This window comes from Oreochromis niloticus, linkage group LG5 (genome assembly GCF_001858045.2).
Source record: "Oreochromis niloticus isolate F11D_XX linkage group LG5, O_niloticus_UMD_NMBU, whole genome shotgun sequence".
Taxonomy (NCBI): domain Eukaryota; kingdom Metazoa; phylum Chordata; class Actinopteri; order Cichliformes; family Cichlidae; genus Oreochromis; species Oreochromis niloticus.
In genome coordinates, this window is record NC_031970.2 from 11,744,317 (window position 1) to 11,764,599 (window position 20,283).

A 20,283-nucleotide genomic window follows, 5' to 3' on the forward strand; every position below is an offset into this window, starting at 1 on the left:
TTCTGACCCAATTTATTTCTTATGCCAAAAATAACTGGTTGCATCATCTATAAATCTATCTTTTCGAAGTACATGGCTCAAAAAGATTCCAGCAATACTTTTAATAACATTCAGCAGCGAGTTTGGTTTTTATATGTCCTCTGCAGTGAATTCTGGGACTGCATCTTTCATGGACTGTTCTCACGCAAATCGATCTTACAAAGTCTGCAAAGCATCCAGCCCAGTCTCATTCTAAATCTACACTGTGAGCCTGTTATGTGTTGGCAAATTCAATTCTGTGTATTTGCAGTATGATTGTGTATAAATCACTTGGGGGAATAGGTTGACATTTAGAAACAGTCAGCTATTTTGTTTTGTGCATCCACACTGAAAAATGCGCTTGTTAGCTTTATTGAAACCAATGAACAAGCTTTATAGTCATTTGGTGTGAATGCAAACAATGGTGACAAGCCACTTAGCAAACTGTGAGTGCAGCGCAGAGGGACTGAGTCTGCAGAAGGCAGATAACAGACGGAAATTCCAACATGCCTTTAGAAATTAATATTGAGTGCCTAAACATCTTACTTTGTGAAGGGTCCAATTCTGACTAACCAAAAAAAGGACATGCTGTGAATAAAATCCCCAATCCTTGGATTTAGTTATGCTTAGTACGAGCATATGAAGCAAACTTCTTTATTTAGCGTATCATTTCATAATCTCTTTACTTGGTGTAACATTTCTAAGGAGGTTAGTTTGCCTGTACATACCACGGTGACTATTTCTGTGTGAGCTTGATCGAGCGGCCCGAGAGGCAGAAAAAAGAAATCACAAGTCAGAGCGGAGTTCTGAAATTTGAAGCACATTTACTTTTCCACCAAATGACACAAGAAATAGTTCTGGCCAGCACCTCTCCACAAATAGATTCCAGCATCAGTTCAGACAACAACTAATACACTTTTAGGTGCTTTACCGCTGAAACTACCTAAAAACATTTGAACACTGACTGTATTTTCTTCAGATTTAGATTTCCACATATTGCTTCATACTTACAGTCTATGTCAGGCACAGAATGATATCAGCAGTCAAAGATAGTATTTTAATGGGACCCCCGTAGCTCCTGTGTGGCTTCTGTGAGACTAAAAATTTTTTTTGAGAGCTCATGATGGGAGTTGGTGGCGCACATGCTGGAATCAAAACGTATTCTCACAGCCTTGGATTTTACAGCAGTGTGGATTCTGAAGAGCAGCTGCAGATTTACAATGGAAATATAGAAGGGTGATGTTTTTTGTAATTCCCTTTTAAAAATACTACAGCTGTTCTGCTTGAAATAAACTTTCTCAACTAATAACATATACATCCAGTGATCAGCCATAAAATTAAAATCATATGCCTAATATTGTGTAGGCCATTAACTTGCCACCAAACAGTTTTCACCCAATAAAGCAAGGACATTGGTTGCTGGGAAGGCCTCTTCTATTTAGCTCTTTTTGGCCCTGTGGTTTGAGAGTGAGGCCTGTTGGTATCAAGCTTATTACAACACATGCTGGTGTTCAGCTCAATTGGATCTGGCAAGTTTGGAAGCAGGACTTGAGCCCTTTGTTGTAATGCTTGAGCCATTCCCCAGCAGTTTTGTATGGTGCGCACATCATCCCGTTCAGTACCAACCACTGTAGGGTGTGCAGTGGGTGGTACGTGAACAAAGGAGGATGTTACAGGAACCCAGATTTCCCAGAACACATTGCAGTGTAACAGAAAAATCTGTCATAGGTTTTCAATATTGTGTCAGACTGATGTATATACCAGATGAAACACAACTGCAGTAACAAATTAAACTGCTGATGATATTTTCACTGTTTTTTGTCACAGCAGCAACTAAATTACAAGCTGCCAATGATGATGATGTACCTCCCATCAATTTGAATAACGATGTGTTGTGATTGAGTATGCATAAAAATTACAAGGAGTTGAAAAGGCACCTAAAAGTAACACAAAATACAAGGCTGTGTTGTGTAATTAATACCAAAGTGTCAGTAAAACAAATGAGAAGTTAGTCAAGCTCAATAAAACAAACAAAAACTGAACTATCTTGTTTTTTTGGGGTTTTTTTACCAATGAAGTTGCTTAAAATTGAGACATGCGACCTTCTTGAAGGCCATTTTAGCACTTCACCCCTCTGCAAACTCACTGTCCTCCTTGAACACTCAATTCCACCTTTCTAACGGAAAGAATAAGTCAGTAGTGGGTAACATTTGAGTGAAAAAACTCCGATGTGTGAGAAAAAATTCTGTTTACCACTTCCACGGGTGAAACCAGAAAAGCCATTTATCTAAAACAGTGGTGGTACCCACATTATCATGTTGTATGTTTAAGGTCACGTGACTGATTTAATTGATGTTATTGTTGCTCACAGTCACAAAAGGTTCAGCCACAGCGTGTTGAAATTAAAGCTTGAGAAGAAAACTTCTTTTGAAACGACTGTGTTTACTGTAACTACAGTGATTTGTGTTATGCAAACAGTAACAGTCAATGCGTCACTGTCTCACTGGGGCTGTGGTATCAGTGTGTTATGAACCTTATCTATAATTGGAAAGTTGTACCAAAAAAATGTGACAAATGGTCTGTTCCACTGCAGCTGCTGAGGTTTTTTGAAGTCGTTTTTGTGCCTGGTCAAGTGTTTGGTGAAGTAGTTGGTTTGATTTTCACGAAATAAAAACCAACTACTCATTTAGGTCAGATTATTGATGACTGGCTGAGAAAATACAATGCTAACATAGGTATGCATGCATATGTGATTTGTTCCCCCAGTATAATGTACTGAATCTCGTAACCTAGAATTTACAGCCATCCACCATCTCTGTCAGTCTGCAGTATGAGGAAAATGCTAAAATGTTGATGTCTCTAATAGTTCTAATATTTTAAATTATAATATTCATCGTCTTTAATTATTTGGCATTCTTTTTAGCTGTTGTGTTTGTATTGTATGCTTTGAAAAGTTACAAACTCTTTTAAGTCATTTAAGCAGGAACCGTTAGTGTATCAAAATGTGCATCAAGGCCATGATTCTCACTTAAATGAACTACAAGTTGGGCCACATTAGTCACTAGAAAGACTTTATAAGCATGCCTTAAAAACATTATGCAAAAAGTCAAATCATAACTGTACATTTTTAAATAAACATGTTTTTTCAAATTTGATTAACTTTATAGACATTTTATTTGTGTCTACAATATGCTCTCCTTCACTTAATGAGTTCATTAAGAAAAAGAAATCAACACGTGCATATTTACTAGAGAACTTTGTAAAGATGGCAGTGAGTTTCTTCTTATAGAGTGGCACATACTTGGAATACTATACCCGCAGAATTAAGAAACACAACAGGTTTTATTTACTTCTCCAAATCTATAAAAAAAAGGTTTCTAGGTGATCAAACATGCAGGTATAATCTTAAGTAGTGTCATTGTAAGTCTCTGATTTCAATAATAGTTTGTTTCAGTAATTGTTAGCATGTTTTTTCACATCTCTTTATGTTTGCTTTGTTTTCTTGATTTTCCATGAATGCCAATTAACCTGCAGGAGGAAATTAACCTCCAGGTGTCTTACATGCTAGTTTTCACTTCCTTTGAACCAATTTGTAACATTCTGGTAACCATGTATGTTTGGTGCCAGTCCATCTTGTACTTGTAGATCTTTTAGTTTAGCATTTTGTTAGTTAAATGTTAGTCATCTGCTTGTTTGGGGAAAACATTTTTTATTTTTTTGTGTGCAGCAATATTTCACCCAGATACTGTGTGTAGAGTGGATTATCTAACAGGCCTTCCTGTTACCGAATGGGGGTTCCTGTTCCCTGGAGCCAGAGCCTATGTTTGAAGTGGCTTTGAGCAGTTCACTGAAAAGTCACACAGCTTAAGGATGTCCTGATTGCCAGTTTGCCCCCATCAGACCGCTAACCAAAACTGCAGTCATTATAAAAATTGTAAAGAGTAAGATTTTGTATAGCCATCGAGCAAGATGAGACTGTTTCTTCTCTACACAAACTACTTTTTTCAGCTGCAGATTTCGAACCAACAACCCCGGCTTTTTATAAAAATACAAAATGGCTACAAACAACGAGTCTGGTATGATTTGAAACACCAGGAGTTGTCAGGACCATCAGCATCAATACTGACATTTATAAATTTCCTTCATAGCTGTTATTGTTAAAAACAGCTGTGAACAGCTAATGACATCATGCAAGATTAAAAGAAATGTAATGATTTATGGAAGGAATTCATTATTAACAGGCTACATCTGAATATTTCAATTAATACTAAATAATTGGCATAAATGAGAAATTTTTTCTTTTTTAAAAATCATTCTCTGTTAATCACATGCATTTTTAAAGACGGTGGAAATAAATGTTCATTATGTGAGTTGATCACTGTGCACAAAACAGCAGAGTGCTGTATATGCACACAGATTATGATCAAACACTGATGGTAGTCGTGCAGCATCAGGTGTGTCAATCTAGCCAAACTTTGTCAAGCTGTCTTGGTCCTTTGTAGGACCTAGACAGCTTGTAGGAGGCAAGGGGTGCCCATTATCTCATGATGTGTGCATGACTGCACTGATGGACAGACACAACCCTGTCTGCACTGGAAAGTCTAAAACCCCCCCAAAAACTAGCAAAAAAATAAAAACAAAACCCCCACCAGAGCAGACCTTTCATAGGATATAAGCAGATGTCACCACATCCATAAGGACAGGCTGCAGAACTGGTTCTGTGAGGGTTTTGGCAGTGGGAGTGATGAGCAAGAGGAAAAGCAGGAGGACCCCCTGCCAGGCCTCCTCATGCATTATCAGCTCGAAGCTCCCCAGCAGGCATCAACTGCCACATACTAGGGTGCTGAGCTTTCATACTGCCAGGGGCAGGTTTGGTTTTTTAATATGGGGCAACTTTCAACTTTCCCGATTTCTCTACTGAGTTCAAAACTCTTCTGACACATCTACAAAGAGAATGCAACACACACACGCACACACACACACACAAAGGTAAAATATAGGTTTTCACCATTTAATTAAAATTGATTGTCAGGAGAATAATAATACTTAAAATTGTGCTTGGTGTGCTTAACTGAAGTGATGTAATTTCATATATATATGTACACACAATATGTATTCATATATATATATATAACTATATACACACACAATTGTATATCACATATATGTACAAATGAAAAATACAATATTGCAATATGAGTACACAAGTGAAGCAACTGTGACTTTGGGAGATATTTTTATACCAAGAATTTTTTTAATCAGAGCCTGCTTTGAATTTAGACCTTTGTGATGAAGTTAACAATACAACTAGAAGCTGCCATATTATTGCCTTAAAACAAATATCTTTTGACTCTGGGATGGATTGCAGTGTGTATTTGTACATGCCGGGTAATTACAGTGAATGCATGGACTCATGCCACAGCCAGCTCAGTGACATCAAGTTCCATGTGATGCTTACAGTTTACTGAACCTGAAATATGCTGTGTTAATTTTGACACCAAGCACCTTTGGAAAGACTTAAAGACTAAAAATCTACATCACAGTAGAATACTGCCACCTTGTGGAGGAACACTGTAGGTTTCTTGAATTGCTGTGATAAAGTGCTGCTTCTCCCACTGATCAAGCCGATCTTCCCTGATTCCACATCAACAGCTACACAAATGACAACGACAGTGATTCTTAATTTCAATTCGATTAGTGGAGTGAATGTCATAAAAAGAAACGTGAGTTTTTTTTGTCTATGGCCTGAGAGTGCTGGAAAAAACTGACATTTGTGTAATATGACACCTAGAACAGGAATTAAACGCAAAACTGAGTGAGTGAAATCACATCAACCTTAAGGCACATTAAATACGTCTCACCACTGAAAGCTATAATTATTCCTGCTGCTGTCTCTATCTAGCCAAAAAGTCAAATCCCTTAGATGTACAAAGCCATGTGGGGAATGACAGGCGCACATTTTCAAAATAAAAGCTTTGTATATAAACTGGTAGTACTGATAGCAGTAAACTGTGATATGATTCAACAGAAAACTTGACGGATGTGCAAGAAAGCAATATGTTCATGAAGCCAAAAGTCGACTTTAAAATGAAACATACAAATCTCCCAATTAATGATCACCCTCAAAAACCCACCTAAATTTTTAACAGTCAGCGTTAAAATCGGTTGTTCACTCAGTGGCAGTATACGATCATCCTCCTTACATTCAGAGCTTCAACTCAAACGGCTTCTGTCACGTTCAGCAGGGAGAAAAAGCACCGCAGTCCTTGTTTGGTTTCCCGACTGGTACTTCATACTTGAAGACCACGCTGAACAGTTTTCCCCCCAGTCGGTCGGCCAGCCACGAGTTTTTGATAACGGCCATCTTGAGGCTCTCGCAGCTGAGCATGGCGTAGTAGTTAGTGTGAATGGCTCGACCCATTCCCTCGATGATCACCAGGTCGGTCTGCCGCTCCCGCACAACCATCGCCAAAACTTTGTCCAGGCGGCTGGGAAACAACAAAGACGTAGAATCACCTGATTTCTTGTCAGGACAGGGGCTTTAATCCGATTTATCTTACTCCTCCTCCCCAAGGAGTCAATTAACAGCTGATGTTATCCACACTCTGCACTATTTTTTTTTATCATTATAGGAGCACAGCTACGACTATCACACAGTCCAAAAAAAGGAACTTAAAAGTTGGAACTGTCTTATCAGTATTCCCGCCATCACTAATGTGATATTATTATCTTATGCTGATTACTTTAATATCAGTATTATATTAGGGATTGACTTTCTCATCTCATCATACAGAGCCAAGAGAAGTCGAGTCAAATCAGGTCAGAGTCTACATCTACATCACATATTAAACACCTTCAGTTGATCAAAGTGCTGTACAGGTTATACAAAATATGCAGTATACATATTAGTGACTAAATCAACAATAAATACAGAGAAAAAAATCAAATAAAACAAAGTGAATAAGACTGTTTGCATAACAGAAAGTCAAGGTACTCTCGTCAACTATACCTGCAAACAACCAAGAACAAATACGTTTTTAAAATAAACAGGTAAGTTGTTCCAAACATTGGGAGCCACCACTAAAAACTCTGCTTTTAAGCCCGGATCTAGGAATATCCAAGAGCAGCTGGTTTGTAGACCTCAGTGCTCTGCTAGGAGAGTGTCAAAAGCTCTGTTAAGTAACTGGCGCTTAACATTTGAGCCTCTTAAAAACAAGTGAGAACATTTTAAAGTGAATCCAGAATGGACTGTATGAGAGAATATCAGTATTATAGGTCTGAAAGCAGATTAACCTTGTTCTTATCACTTCACAGGACTTTATGTTTTTGCATGTGCATTTTGAAAAAAAAAAAAATTCATCCATCAGTGTTGTGGAGGTCAAATGTTTGTTTGTTCATTCATTCATTTGACAGACATGGACTGAAGCTTGTATGCATGCATTCAGAGCAAGAGGAGCTCATTGTTTCTGTCAGCTTCAGGCTGCAGTTTGTGGAAAGCTTACTTAGAGTTTTTAAAAAATATAAAAAAAGTTAAATGCAAACTAAAACAACTAACCTCAGATCCAAACATGGGGAACTGGAACCGCTCTGCACCAGCAGCAGCCTGTCTTCTCTCAGACCAGCCCTACAAAACAACAAACACACCACAGCCCAGTGATTTGTAGACATCAGCCATATGTACAGTATTATTTACAACAAGCATTTTGTTGCTCATGCTAGCTCCTAATGAGCAATGCTTTTGTTGCCAATACAAGGCAGCTCACCCTTAAGAATGTGCTGTTAGTACAAGTTATTTGTAATTTATTGTATTTTTGGGGGGGTGAATGTTGTTTTTAATCAGTCATTCACGTCTCCACAACTATCGTTCTATGTTTATCACTGTTCAGATGTGATGAATATGTGTAGAAATGACAAGTAAAACTAATTTATAGCAAACAACTAAAGCAAATTGGAATTTATCTAGTCCTTTAGGTCAATAATAAAAATCTATGCCCTAAAGAGTTTGTCTCATCAATATCAAACCACATTTAAAATCACTTATATACACTTACTCAATGACGGGATCCATAGCAGCAATTCTTTCTGTCAGTATCTGCAGTTCACCATTCGTCACGTCATTCAAAGCTGGACCAGAGTTGCTGGCCAATACCACCTAAACAGTAGAATCATTGCAGAGTTTAATGAACATTTGACCAAATACTGTCTTTTTGTAATTATTCTGTCAATTTCCTACCTCTGTTCCTCGAGAGAGAAGCTCTCTTACAAAAGGCATCACTCCTAGAATGATGTCTACTCCACTATTATCTACGAAAAACAAGGCACACTTATGAGGAGGACCCTGCAAGAGAAAACCAGGATGGATGACATTCAGCCATTAATTATCAAGAAAACAAAACACAGAAACATTCCTGCAAGTATGCAAAACACTACTAATGAGCACCCAGAAGATGTTATCTCTTTGTGGTTCATCAAAACATGCTTATCCCTAGTTCTAACAGTGTTGAACATAAGGTGTTTATGGTAGGTTTAAGACCATTTAACGTCTCAGTTTGTGTTTTCACACAAAGCTCCTCCAGGGAAATGTCTAGAAAGGTACATGACTGCAGTACATATGCGAAAAAGCTTCAATCACATAGTCGGATCCAAAGGGAAACAAAGTTTGCATAATTTCTAATGAGACATCCAATGAAAGAATACACTTATATCAAACACAGAGGTGAAAACATGTCTGAATCAAACTGTCTGCTGCTGTGTGATGCATGTAAAAATGCACAACTTCAGCCAAGATCCAGGCCTGATTTTATAGACACTGCCCTAAGATCACATGTGAAAACAGCTTGTGAGTGTGAAGACCAACAGAATGAGTCTGACCTTTAGTCTTTCAAGCCACTGGTCATAGGAATCAACGAGCCATGGCCGCTCTGAGAGGGGAATAAAAAAGAAAATACAAAAGTCAGTCTGACCACCAAGAGGCATAAAAGCAGGTCTTAAATCTGACAGTGTATCATCAGCAGACATCAGAAGGTGTACCAGCAAGCAAAACATTATAAGCACAGCTTATAGGAAATGTTTGAAGGGATGTTTTCTTTCATCCACCTCAAACATGTCAAACTAAACAGATACCTTCCTCTTGAAAATATCAATCTGTCTCCACACCAGCTGTACAACAATGTTTACTCGCACTTAAAAGTTCAAGTTTCATGCTTCAGTTGTCATGTGATGCTGGGAGATTTTCAATATGCCATCTTAAGGCTTAAAGTTGTTTCTCTCTCCTTAAACTAATATGTGATTGGAAATCCAATCAAATCAACCCAAGGTGTACCCATGCGATGACATTAAGAGTAACCGAGTTACTTTACAGGAACAAATGTTTGAATTTGGTTCCTCGGTCTTCTCGTCTCTCACATCCCGACTGGAAGGAGATAAAACGTAAGGAAGCGAGTGCAAGTGAGAGAAGCAAGGAGACATGTTAGTATAATAAAAATAAGCCGAAACGTTCTGTCTGTCTGACTGCTGTTGAAACACAGTTGACCCTCACATTGCACATAATGTGCTTGCATGGACTGAGACACAAATAGACCTCTGACAGTGCTTATGCCCTGCTAACATGTAGTTAACAATACGTCTGCAGTGCAGTTGCAATTGTGTTAAAGTACTTGGATACCTTCCAGCTGTCGTTTAGCCTCCTCAAACCCAAACTCGGGGTCAGATTCCAGGACGCTGTAAGTGTCAGAACGAAACAGACTAAAGTGAGCTCAAACCAACGACAGTTTACCAAAAAATAACAACACTTTCAAAACTTCAAGACTGAGGCTAAAATGTTTGGTGTCTCTAAAAGCTTGTGCAGCTGGGTTGATGTAATCTATGAACCCAGATGCAAGAGATGGAAAAAAAAGACCACTCACTCTGACACAGCCTTGGCTCCCCAGTCGAAGACATTCCCAGCCAGGACACCCCGGACTAGGGCAAACTGTTTCTCCTCCCAGCTCAGCTCATCCAAGGACTTCACTGCCTTTTGATAGTACTTGAGAGCAATGTCATTCTCCCTCTGTTTAATCTGAAATACAAAAACACAAAATAAAAGTTCATATTGAACAAAGGACAGATTATCTAGTCACACCAAAGGAAAAAAACAAAGAAAAAAGTAAAGAAAATAACAGTAGAGTGTGTTTAAGAGCCATGTACAGGGTAAATTCAGCAGGTGGAAATCACATCTGTATGAGCATGACCAAAAAAGAAAGAAAAGAAAAAAAACACAGTCAACAAAAAGAAAGCTACAGAGCCGTGAGATTGGTCACTAAAGGCCAATTCAGCTGTAAAATTCAAGAAAAGAGCATAAAAGCAAAACAACACATTTGATAGATTTCACTCAGACCTTAGAGTAGGGATCAGGAAAGTTGAACTCGTTTAAACAGTGTTCCCTCGTGTCTAACAGACTTCTGACAGTGAGGGATCCATAAGCACTAGGTGAGAAGAGAAGCACTCTACATTAGCAAGAGAGAAACATATAGAAACAACCGGGCTGGGATAATAAATGCAAAGCACTTTTCCACAGTTTCCCCCCCCTTTTTAATGTTCCGAAATAAACTATTTGAAAGTTAAAATATATGAATATCTGGAATTTGAAAGTATTTCTTCTTTAATCTTATAGACCTTTACAGACCTACTGCTGTGATTCTACTACTAATCCACACTTATGGAGTGCAGCCCAGTCCTAAAAACTGAAAGAGTAAACAGGATCAACATCAAGATTTTGCAGGTATAAAGAGATGAAACTAATGCAGACGGTGAAGAAAGAGTTTTAGTTTAGACTTAAAGTAACCTCTGAGTAAACTAGATGCAGTGGCAGAGCCAGTAGCAGTCCTTACAACGGCTGTTGACGAAGAGTCTGAAGCTTGTGTCTGTATTTCTGACGGAACTTCTCAGCACGCAGGGCTGCCTCCGGCATGTCAGGCTGACTCGCTACAGCTCTCTTAACCACCTGCTCAAGGGACAAAGAAAGGTATTCAGAAAACACTTCAACTTTTGAGCAAAGAAATAAAAGAAATGTGTATATATCACCATGTAAATGGCAAATATTTTGACTTGAACTTTTCCCAGATCCAAAAGGGAAACGTGAAGCTTTACTGTCAGACCAGGATCAGGTCAAAATTCATTCCTTTGTTCAAAAATCCCACCACATGCTATAGTAAGAGACAGGTCTCCCCAACAGTGACCTAAAAATTGTACCCTGGGTTCAAACTACACAATATTCACCCGATTATGAGCAAAACTGGGATAATTTCTTTGGGTTCAGAAGAAAAAAACAATGGATGTCACGCAACATTTTCTTTTTGTCTTGCATGCTGTGTCACAATCTATGAGAACTATGCCTTATCTGAGATTCCTCAGTACGTCCTAACAGAAAGACTGGCATGTTAGAATTATTTTGAGCAATTTCATTGAGGTTGACCAAAATAAACAGAGAGCAGTCTGACAGCCAACGATGCTGCCAGTGCAGTCAGGTGGAACTGTGAATTAGACTGGCAGATAGCATTATAAACACTGTTTGGTTCCCATTGTGTTTACATTCTTTACTGGAAATGACTAGCTAGCAGCTCTTCCTGATGCTGCATGCATGAGTAACGTGGGAACAATGTGCAGTCATGTCTTCAGTAATGAGAAGACAACATTACTTTGTAGCTCTAATCTGACAGAGTTAAAATATTAATAGAAACAGGCACCTTAGAATTCATACCTTTGATTTCAAAGCCGAATGCTGGGCTCGGACTTGATTTTGTCATTGTGTTTTTTCCCCTCCTTTTATGAATAATTTTGCAGATATTTACCACATTTAAGTCCTGCTATTACAGCTATGACGCCATCCTACCCCATCTAGGGCCTCTTCGAAGCAGTATAGCCAGTATTCACGGGCCGGAGCATCCTCTGTGAGGTCCACAGTGTCAGGGATGTAAGAGGAAGGGTCTTGCAGCAGAGGCAGATTCACCAGTTGCCTCTCCAGACGGTCCATCTCCAACATGTCAAACTACACAACAAAGAGACAGAAAAGATTCACGCTATCAAGCCTTGCCCATAAAAGGCTTTTATGGATAAAAGCCTAACCACTCAGATAACTTGACGTTTGTTCCAGCTCTTAAATTGTACAAGCCTATTCCCGCTACCCTTCTTAAACACCATCATTCCAGGATGTATTTCAAAATAATTCCCCTTTTTTGTGGCACTCATGTCAGTATTTTTTCTTCAGTGTGTCAACAAAAAAGATGAGCGTGAGATGCAGTAAAGAGGAGGAGAGGTTAAAGCAGAATTTAACTCTAAAAGCCAGTGAAAACCAACAGATTCACTAAATGGACACAATCAATAGTCCATTAGAGGAAGTCCTTTCCTTTTAAAGAACTTAATACATCTGCTGATGGTTTCTTGAGAGGAAAGAAAAGCAAAGAAGAGCCAGTCTGCAGTAATGAAAACTAGTGAATGCAAGTTGGGCACAAGGGTATTTCAGTGATTGCGGGCTGAGGGAGGGAGATTGGGAGTGGGGAGGGCACAGAGCTGCTCTTGCTACTACAGTGACCTAGAAGCTCAAGGTATTACAAAAAAAGCAAAGTGCACACCTGAAACACATCAAACAACATATTATTTTCTATTGTTCATCTAATGTGAACACACAAATGAATGCCTGTCACAACTCAAGAATTAAGTGTTTGCAGTTACACGACGTGTTGGACAGAACCAATGTGCCATCAAACCACCAAACAAGCAAAGCAGGCAGAGGTACTTACAGGAAACTGAAGGAGAGAGTTAGAAGAGTGTGTGGACAGAAAATGGGGAAAAAAATTAGACTTCAAAGATGAATGGAATGAATTTTTTTATGACTATGTATTCAGCGAGAACAATAATGATGGCATCTCCATCAAAAATAAAAAACTGAAGCTTATATATAAACTTATCAATAATTAGATGGAAAAGGACGTAAAGAAAAGAAAACATTCGCAAATGAGGGCTGATGTGCCATGTTGTGCTACGTGGCCCAGCTTCAGGTCTTCAGATACCACAAATCTCTAACTCACTGTGGACTCACCGTTCCACTACGAGCACGTTGCATAGGATTCATGTCAGGAGAAACGCTCATCAGACCTGAGCTACCTGCGTAATTCTCACCCCAACTGTACTGGTTTGGATCTAGGGAAAAGAGAAAAATGTCAACGTTAATACATTTACCAAACAATGTTTGGATTACAGAGAATTTTATAATCATTAAAGTTAATATTTAAACATGTCTATTGCAAAGTTAATGTACTTAAACGTTACTGTTATTGGTCTTTGATCTCTGATGATACATCATTCCTTAATGTATTATTGTGGCACTTTATGAAATATGTTTTTGTCAAGGACCACCTCCACAGATTTTAATTATACTTAATCTCACTGAAAACTGCTTCCAAAGAATTCTCGTAATACTGTTAAGTTTTCAGTGATCCCTTTAATGTTTCCCACAGAATACCCATAATTGTTCTAGTGGTCACTGTGGAGGGACTTTAACTTCACCATCTTGGACTCCAACTAGCAAAGGCAGTCCCTGTTGTGCAGTCTTGAAGATCTTGGTGAAGGAACACTAGTTTTGTAAGTGCAGCAGGTTCTGGTGAGAGCGGCCCTTCAACTTGGAGTGGATCTCAAGAGCAGGAAAAAAAAAAAGACTACTTTTGTCCAGCTGCAGTCCGTGACGGGGGAGTTGAGGGTCTGTCCAACCACAGGTTGAATCTAGAAAGCTATTTGATATAAAGGAGTAAGCAGCTACTAGTTAGCAGCAGAAATTATAAGATAAGAACAAGGGCCCTGTCAAAGACCAACTAGATCAGGTTGTTGTCTATACCAAAGCAGAACAGTCAAGTGCAATCATCGTGGTGAGAAAACCACAAGAGGTATTAGCTGTTTCTTTCTTACTGTCTTCCTCTGCTCCTTTAAGAAAGGCTCCAATGGCTCCCAAATAACCTTCATGTCTCAAAAACAAGGCCTGAACTTCACCCTACAACAAAACAAGAGGAGGTCAAAAGGTTGTGGTTTAAATATTGTACAGGTCACAACTACACTGACATGAAAAAACAGACGACTGCCTTTTGTAAAGTTGTTTCTGTGTCAGTGCACAAAGCTTTGCTTGCCTTGGTAAAGAAGTTTATGCTATAGGTGATTGTGTGCATGGTAACAGGGTGTCCTCTAATAAAGAAGCCTCCAAAATACACTCTGGACAGGTTGTGAAGCTTGGCATAAAGACAGGCCAGCTGCCCGATGTCATTGCTGATCATATGGAGTAAACTCTTGGCCATGTCTTCTTTAGAAAACTCTAAAAGGCATAAAAGAGGTAAGACTTTGTATTAGTATATAAATAGCACCGGGATTACACTGTGATAGCCTCCAAAAAACAACAACAACAAAAAACATATCAAAACACTTCCTAATTTTTCAAACTGGAACTATACCCTAGAATAACTACTTACCTACAGTAATGTTGAATGTTATGGAATAACGCCATCCCTTCATTCCATAACATTCACCAATACAACACCGGATGAAGAGGCAACAATTTGATTCTGTATTTGTAATAAAACTGGAAAATATTAGATACTTTTTTTCCTTGAGACAAAAACAAAATTAAATTTATCATGATAGAGTTTGGCTTTCATCCATCCATGCTCTTCCACTTTTCCAGTTTAGGGTAACATTTACACCTATTGGCAATTTAGAATCATCACTTAACCCCTAACCCCAGGAAGTGCATCTCTTTGGACTATGGAAGGAAGCAGGGATACACAAAGAAAACCAGACAGGTGGAGAACTTTTTGCTGTGAGACAACAGTGCCAAGTATGGCTTAGAAGCAACTCAACACAATTTCCTCCTTTAATATGTATAGTCAATATGTAATATATGAGTAAACCAGCCCTGGCTCATGAGGTAGAGCAGGTCATCCACTAACTGGAAGGTTGGTGTCTCCAGTCTTCAGTCTGCCAAAGTATCTTTGGGCAAGATCCTAAACCCCAAGTTGCTGCTGATGTTAGATAGAAAGCACGTGTAGAAAACTAAGTAGAAAAACTCTTTAAAGGAGCCTTTTTTCCTGACATTACCTAATATATAAGGTGTCACTAATGTTAGCTCAAACTCGTTTGTAATTGCAAGTTCTGACAAGTTAACCCCTCCCTAAAAGATATGGTATGAGAGAGGATTGTTAGGCATTAAACTGGGCTGCAACTGGTGCGTTGCAATTCCAAGAAAAATGCTCAGCCATGACAGCCATGCTCATATGTCTTTGAGCAAAAACATCACATGAAGTAGTTAACAAGGTAAAAAAGAACTGGGATCCTGCCTTGTTAGAGAAATAAAAGTATCTGGTTATAATCAATTTATTTCAATCAATTAAGTCCTCAAACTGCAGTAGCTACACTTAAAAAAAACATTATATGACAGTTAAAAAGGAAGAAGCCATTTTTCTACATACTGAGGAAGAAACTACTCAAATGTAATAATCTGAGGTGGACTAGTGTGGTTTGAGTTTAAATGCAAATTCAGATATATTATGCTTTGAAACTAGGCCATCACTGGAATACATTTTACCGTGAATAATCTGAGCTTACTGCAGCTGCTGCCCTGCAGCTGCTGCCCTTCAGAGCAAGCCTCTTTCATTTTAGGACTAAAAACATACTGAAAGGATGTGAGGTGGTTTTTTGTCATGATAAATGAATAAACTCCAAATACAGAACACAATATATAACCATGTTGTTAGAGTCTGACATTACAAGGATGCACAGTACTTTCTTTAACCACCCCTCATTTCCTTATAATTTGCTTCCAAGGAGATGCACATTCTTGCAATTTTCTAATTTTTTCTTGGGAAAAAGTTCTTTGAGCTTTTTGGAGGAGTTTTCTTTGGACATTAACTGCTTTATGCTCATATTCAGTCTTTCCAGTCTTTGTACTATTTTCGCAATTAAACAAAAACGCAATATAACTAAGGAGATGAAACAGTGTTGTGTCTACACATAACAGGCAACTTAAGAAAGAAACTATTTTAAATTGACCCTTTAGGCACTTTCTTATTCGCAGGCTGCCACTAAACATATAATTTGCTCCCATTTCTTTAGTTGAATCCACGAAAAATGCTAAAGATAACAGTTAACAGGCATAAGACAATATTTTTTTGCAACGACCAAGTAATTCCCAAAGAGCTATTAGCTGACTTGGCATATTGCAGCATGCCGTGCAGTGTGCCCATTAGAAACATTTGAGGAAGCTGGAGGATAAAAGAAGAAGTGGCACGCCAACTAAAGTCATTGCCTTAAGAAAAAGGAAAAAAATCCAGAGATAAATATGGCCCTTCAGTTGATCCATCTACAGTTCACTCAAGCCTCATTAGAAATGGTCTCAGTGGAAGGGTGGCTGTCAAGAAGACTCTTCAGGAGGGTAAACGGGGCAAAAAGGCTGAGGTATGCCAAATTACACAAGAACTGAACTGAAAATTAGTGGCAACAGGTCATATGGAGTGACGGATATGATATTATTTTTTTGGTTTAAATTAATTTTCAATATGTACAGATGAGTTCAGGGTAGAAGTACAACAGTCAGTGTCTACAGCCATCTATAAAACACAGAGGAGGCTCTGTAATGGTTTGCGGCTGCATTTCAGCCAGTGGTGTTGGGGATCGCAGAAAAGTGCTATCAGATTTGATCCACCATCCAGTGCAATATGGAAAGTATCTGATTGGCAACAACTTAATTTTCCAGCATGGGCGTGAACCCAAACACACTGCCAATGCAGCTAAAACAAACCTAGATAGAAATCCACATAATGATTCATTAACAGCCATTGATTGGCCCTCCCATTGAAGCAGTGTGAGAACAAAAACACAGCCAACATCCAAAGAAGAGACTTCAATGTCCTTCTAGAAGCCTGGAAAACTCCTCTTTAATACTACTTACAGAAATTACAATAGATAAATAAATAATAATACATAAATTATTGCACCTTTTCCCATTTTTCTAGCAAAATGTAATGAAATGAGGAGTGACTCAACACTTACATAACACTACAGGTTAGCTAAATAAAACCCGTTCGTCCATGACTCACCTTTGTCAGCAGTAGCAGACTTCCCAAAACTGCTCGCTATAAGATCTCCAGTCAGGCCCAAATACCCGTATGATCCTCCATAGATATCTTTAACAAGCATATCAACACTTGCATGCTGACCTTTCGAGGCCAACTGTAGCAGCTCATCAAATCTCTACGGTTTAAATAAAAAAAGAAGTCAAGGCAACCTTAAATACACGATTTAAGTAGTTGCTGATAAGTAACTTGTAATAAAACCAGTCCACATTACTCAGGATACCTTTGTTTTGGTGAGAAGGGCTCCAAGTCCCCAGAATGTCCCTCCACCTATCGAGCTTCCTCCTATTCTCTCAAATTTGTCCTCTGATTCAACCTGGAGAAAGTGAGAAAAAAAGTGATACAGCGTAGTGCGTTAATCACAAAAGAACCTAGTAAATCAAATGAAAGTGATCATATAACATCTTAATATTATATTTTTATTGCATCATTGAGAGAAGTCATAGTATGTTCTATTTAACAAAAAACACTGCATCTTAAGTCCTTTAAAAAAGCCAATATTTGTCTGGTGTTTCTATAATAGAGGTTTTTAAGAGAACACAAAGGCATGGGGAAAAACAGGGTATTTGGAAAGTATAACAAAGTATACTCTTAAAATCTGTGCAAATGTAAAGGATGGAAAGAGATGGAAACATGATCCAATGTAATGAATGGGAGCAGAAGCACAAGAACAAGGTGCAGCACAAGAAGGAGCATTCTTTATTCTCTTATTTATTTATTGTATTACCTTAACTATGGACACCCCGGAGCCGATGTTTACCAGCAGGTAAGGAAAGATGTCTGGATTAGTCGTCTGAAAGCGGAATTCTGAGTCGGCATGCTTTGCGTACACGAAAGCCTCGTGTGGTATGTTCCTCAGTACAAAATTACAGCCCTTGATGAGGCATGTCATCTCATCCTCTTTGTCCACTCTGCCACAGTACAGCACAAAAACAGGTGAGCATCATCACCAACAATAACAAGTGATCTAATTCAATGTGACTACAAATTTACACTCTTCAAGCTACACAGGTTATAATTACAAACAAGCACCAGCTGATGCAAATACGTTACTTTTTTGTATTAAACGACTAGAGTAACAAACTGGGAAAACTGAAACTGTATCTTGCTCTCGATCACATTAATGATTTTGTTGTCGTCTGTTTAATTAGCCGATACAAAAAAAAGATGGCTTCCAAACCTGGCAAGCCATCAAATATTAGATATTTTCCAGAACAGTCTTTATAAGGTCTTCCAAAGGTCTCTGTAAAAAAAACAAAAAACGTACAATTTGTCTCGCAATTTCCTGTTTTACAGGAAGAGGACAGGATATTGCTTTGTGCACTGGTTACAACAAGAACAGAGGACTATTGTTAATTCAAGGCTGGTCATCCAGAATATGCTAGAAATGTAGCTCCCTTTGTTTCCATTTATACCTACAGCCCCTACACTTTAGCACACTGCCACAAATGCTGAATGATACAGCACAGGTAAAGGTGTTTTTTTTGGTGATAATCTAACATTGATTTGTATATACTGACTTGAGTCCCAGTTTCCTCTCGATTAGCTCTTTGAACTTGTGTGCCCCTCCACCTGTGGCTTTGATAACTTTGGTTTCAGTGTTAACTAGATGGTCTTTAATGAAGTCCAAGCATGTTTCGATGTAAGCATTTTCAAACTTGATAAAGTGCAGGCGTGCCGTCACCTCCTCCTGCATTGATATTTCATACAGCTTGTCACCAGCAGCCTCCTAGAAAACAGACATACGGAGGAGAAATGTCTGAGTACTTCAAGCAGTCCGGATGTTGGCTTCTGCCACAAGCCCTGACAAAAACTGTGGAATCGCTACACTTGAAGGATGTCCAGCCAGCACTGTTTTTAACTCTGTAGCAAATCAGATTTGAAAAAAAATAAATAAATCAGAAATATATTTAGTAGCTGAATAGTTTGACTTCAAGGTGTGGGAATGCATCTAATGTAAAGGACCAGGGGAGATGACAATCATTATGATTAAGTGATTTTTACGGGACGTCCCAAAGCAACAGTTAAAGCTTTTCTTCATCCCCGTGACATGGTCAGCAAACAACCCAGATACTAATCTAACTGAAAGTTATAGTTCAAATTATTAGAAGGAGCTTGATGGAGAGCTTTGGTTTTTATAGTGGAGCACATACCTCAAAAAATCCTGTACATCATAACACCCTGAGGAGGTGCAAGAAAGTACTGACAAGTAATTCGTGAAAAGTACAGAGTACTAGCTGATGATGTAAGGATGGGTCAGCATATTTCTCAAAATACTTGATTTGATTTTGCTTTGTTTTTGTTTGTTTGTTTTTGTTGTTCTAAGTAAAAACAAAAACAAAACAAGGCTGAATGAACACCCCTACAAGTGTGCTGATTCCATATTTTTTGGGTGGTCGCATTTTAAAGCATAGACAATGTATTTTTCATCCGTACCTTTGCAGTGTGGTCGAATGATCGCACTTTGGCCACCTTGTGCTGGACAGTTGAGTAGTAAGCAAGCTTTGTCAAAGAGCCACCTGTTAAAGCAAAAGAGCATCGATAATGTCCGATAAGAAAACAGCAGGGCGAAACTTAAAACGAGCAGTGAAGTGACAAACTCTGATATTGTCTAGAAAGAGATACGTTTTTATAACGGAGTAGCTAACAGCTAACGTGAAGGCTCTTGCACTTGTCAAAGTTGGCCAGGTTGTGTTAGGCACACATCCGCTTAATGAGGTAAAACGATAATCCCGAAAGCTCATCAGACTTCCATCTTTAGAGTAAACTGACTGGCTGTCAAACAAATTAACATCGCGTGTAAATTTAAGTCGCTACCATTAGCTTTGTCTTCTTTCACCTAAAGTCTTGTGTTTGTCAGAGTATTAAGGCTGCGGCAGAGCTGGTCTACAAACACGAAGATTAGCTCAGTGTGTGCAAAAGTGGCCGCAAAATGAGAGAAAGCGCTCATATTTCCAAGTACCGATATCTATGGCGAAGCGCTTTGCGTTTTCCAAATTGCGGAAGATTTCATCGGGAGGAAGAGTAATGCTTTTATCCATGGTGTGACTTGTGTTGCTGTCAACTCGACCACATTCCGCCATAGTCGGTAATTATGTGACGCTGTGTGCGTGCTGTA

The 20,283-nt window shown here is 38.7% G+C and overlaps 1 protein-coding gene across 5 annotated transcripts; it reads right to left on the reverse strand.

Moving 5' to 3' along the window:
* Nucleotides 1-5,015: 5,015 nt before the first annotated feature.
* pank4 (pantothenate kinase 4 (inactive)) lies at nt 5,016-20,283 on the reverse strand. Of its 5 annotated transcripts, XM_005469653.3 has the most exons (21): nt 20,128-20,283; nt 19,602-19,684; nt 18,686-18,894; nt 17,893-18,076; nt 17,389-17,481; nt 17,130-17,283; nt 14,172-14,353; nt 13,957-14,038; nt 13,094-13,194; nt 12,795-12,800; nt 11,888-12,043; nt 10,887-10,999; nt 10,394-10,481; nt 9,924-10,075; nt 9,683-9,738; nt 8,890-8,939; nt 8,252-8,356; nt 8,070-8,170; nt 7,574-7,642; nt 6,222-6,506; nt 5,016-5,670 (listed from the first exon to the last, which is right to left on the reverse strand). In XM_005469653.3, the coding sequence occupies exons 1-20, from the start codon at nt 20,246-20,248 to the stop codon at nt 6,257-6,259; spliced, it is 2,355 nt and encodes a 784-aa protein (XP_005469710.1). In that variant the 5' UTR covers nt 20,249-20,283; the 3' UTR covers nt 5,016-5,670; nt 6,222-6,256. The 5 variants fall into 5 exon arrangements, with proteins under 5 accessions (XP_005469710.1, XP_005469709.1, XP_013128319.1 ...); XM_005469652.3 differs by having other exon boundaries at nt 5,016-6,506; XM_013272865.3 differs by having other exon boundaries at nt 5,016-6,506; nt 18,850-18,894; nt 20,128-20,187.

Bases quoted from the DNA above. Each gene is read 5' to 3' on its own strand.
- pank4 (XM_005469653.3), bottom strand. From the start codon at position 20,248: ATGGCGGAATGTGGTCGAGTTGACAGCAACACAAGTCACACCATGGAT. The intron at 8,171-8,251 runs GTAGGAAATTGA...TCTACTGTTTAG, and splicing joins TTCTCTCTCGAGGAACAGAG to GTGGTATTGGCCAGCAACTC. The intron at 6,507-7,573 runs GTTAGTTGTTTT...GTTGTTTCCCAG, and splicing joins TCCCCATGTTTGGATCTGAG to CCGCCTGGACAAAGTTTTGG.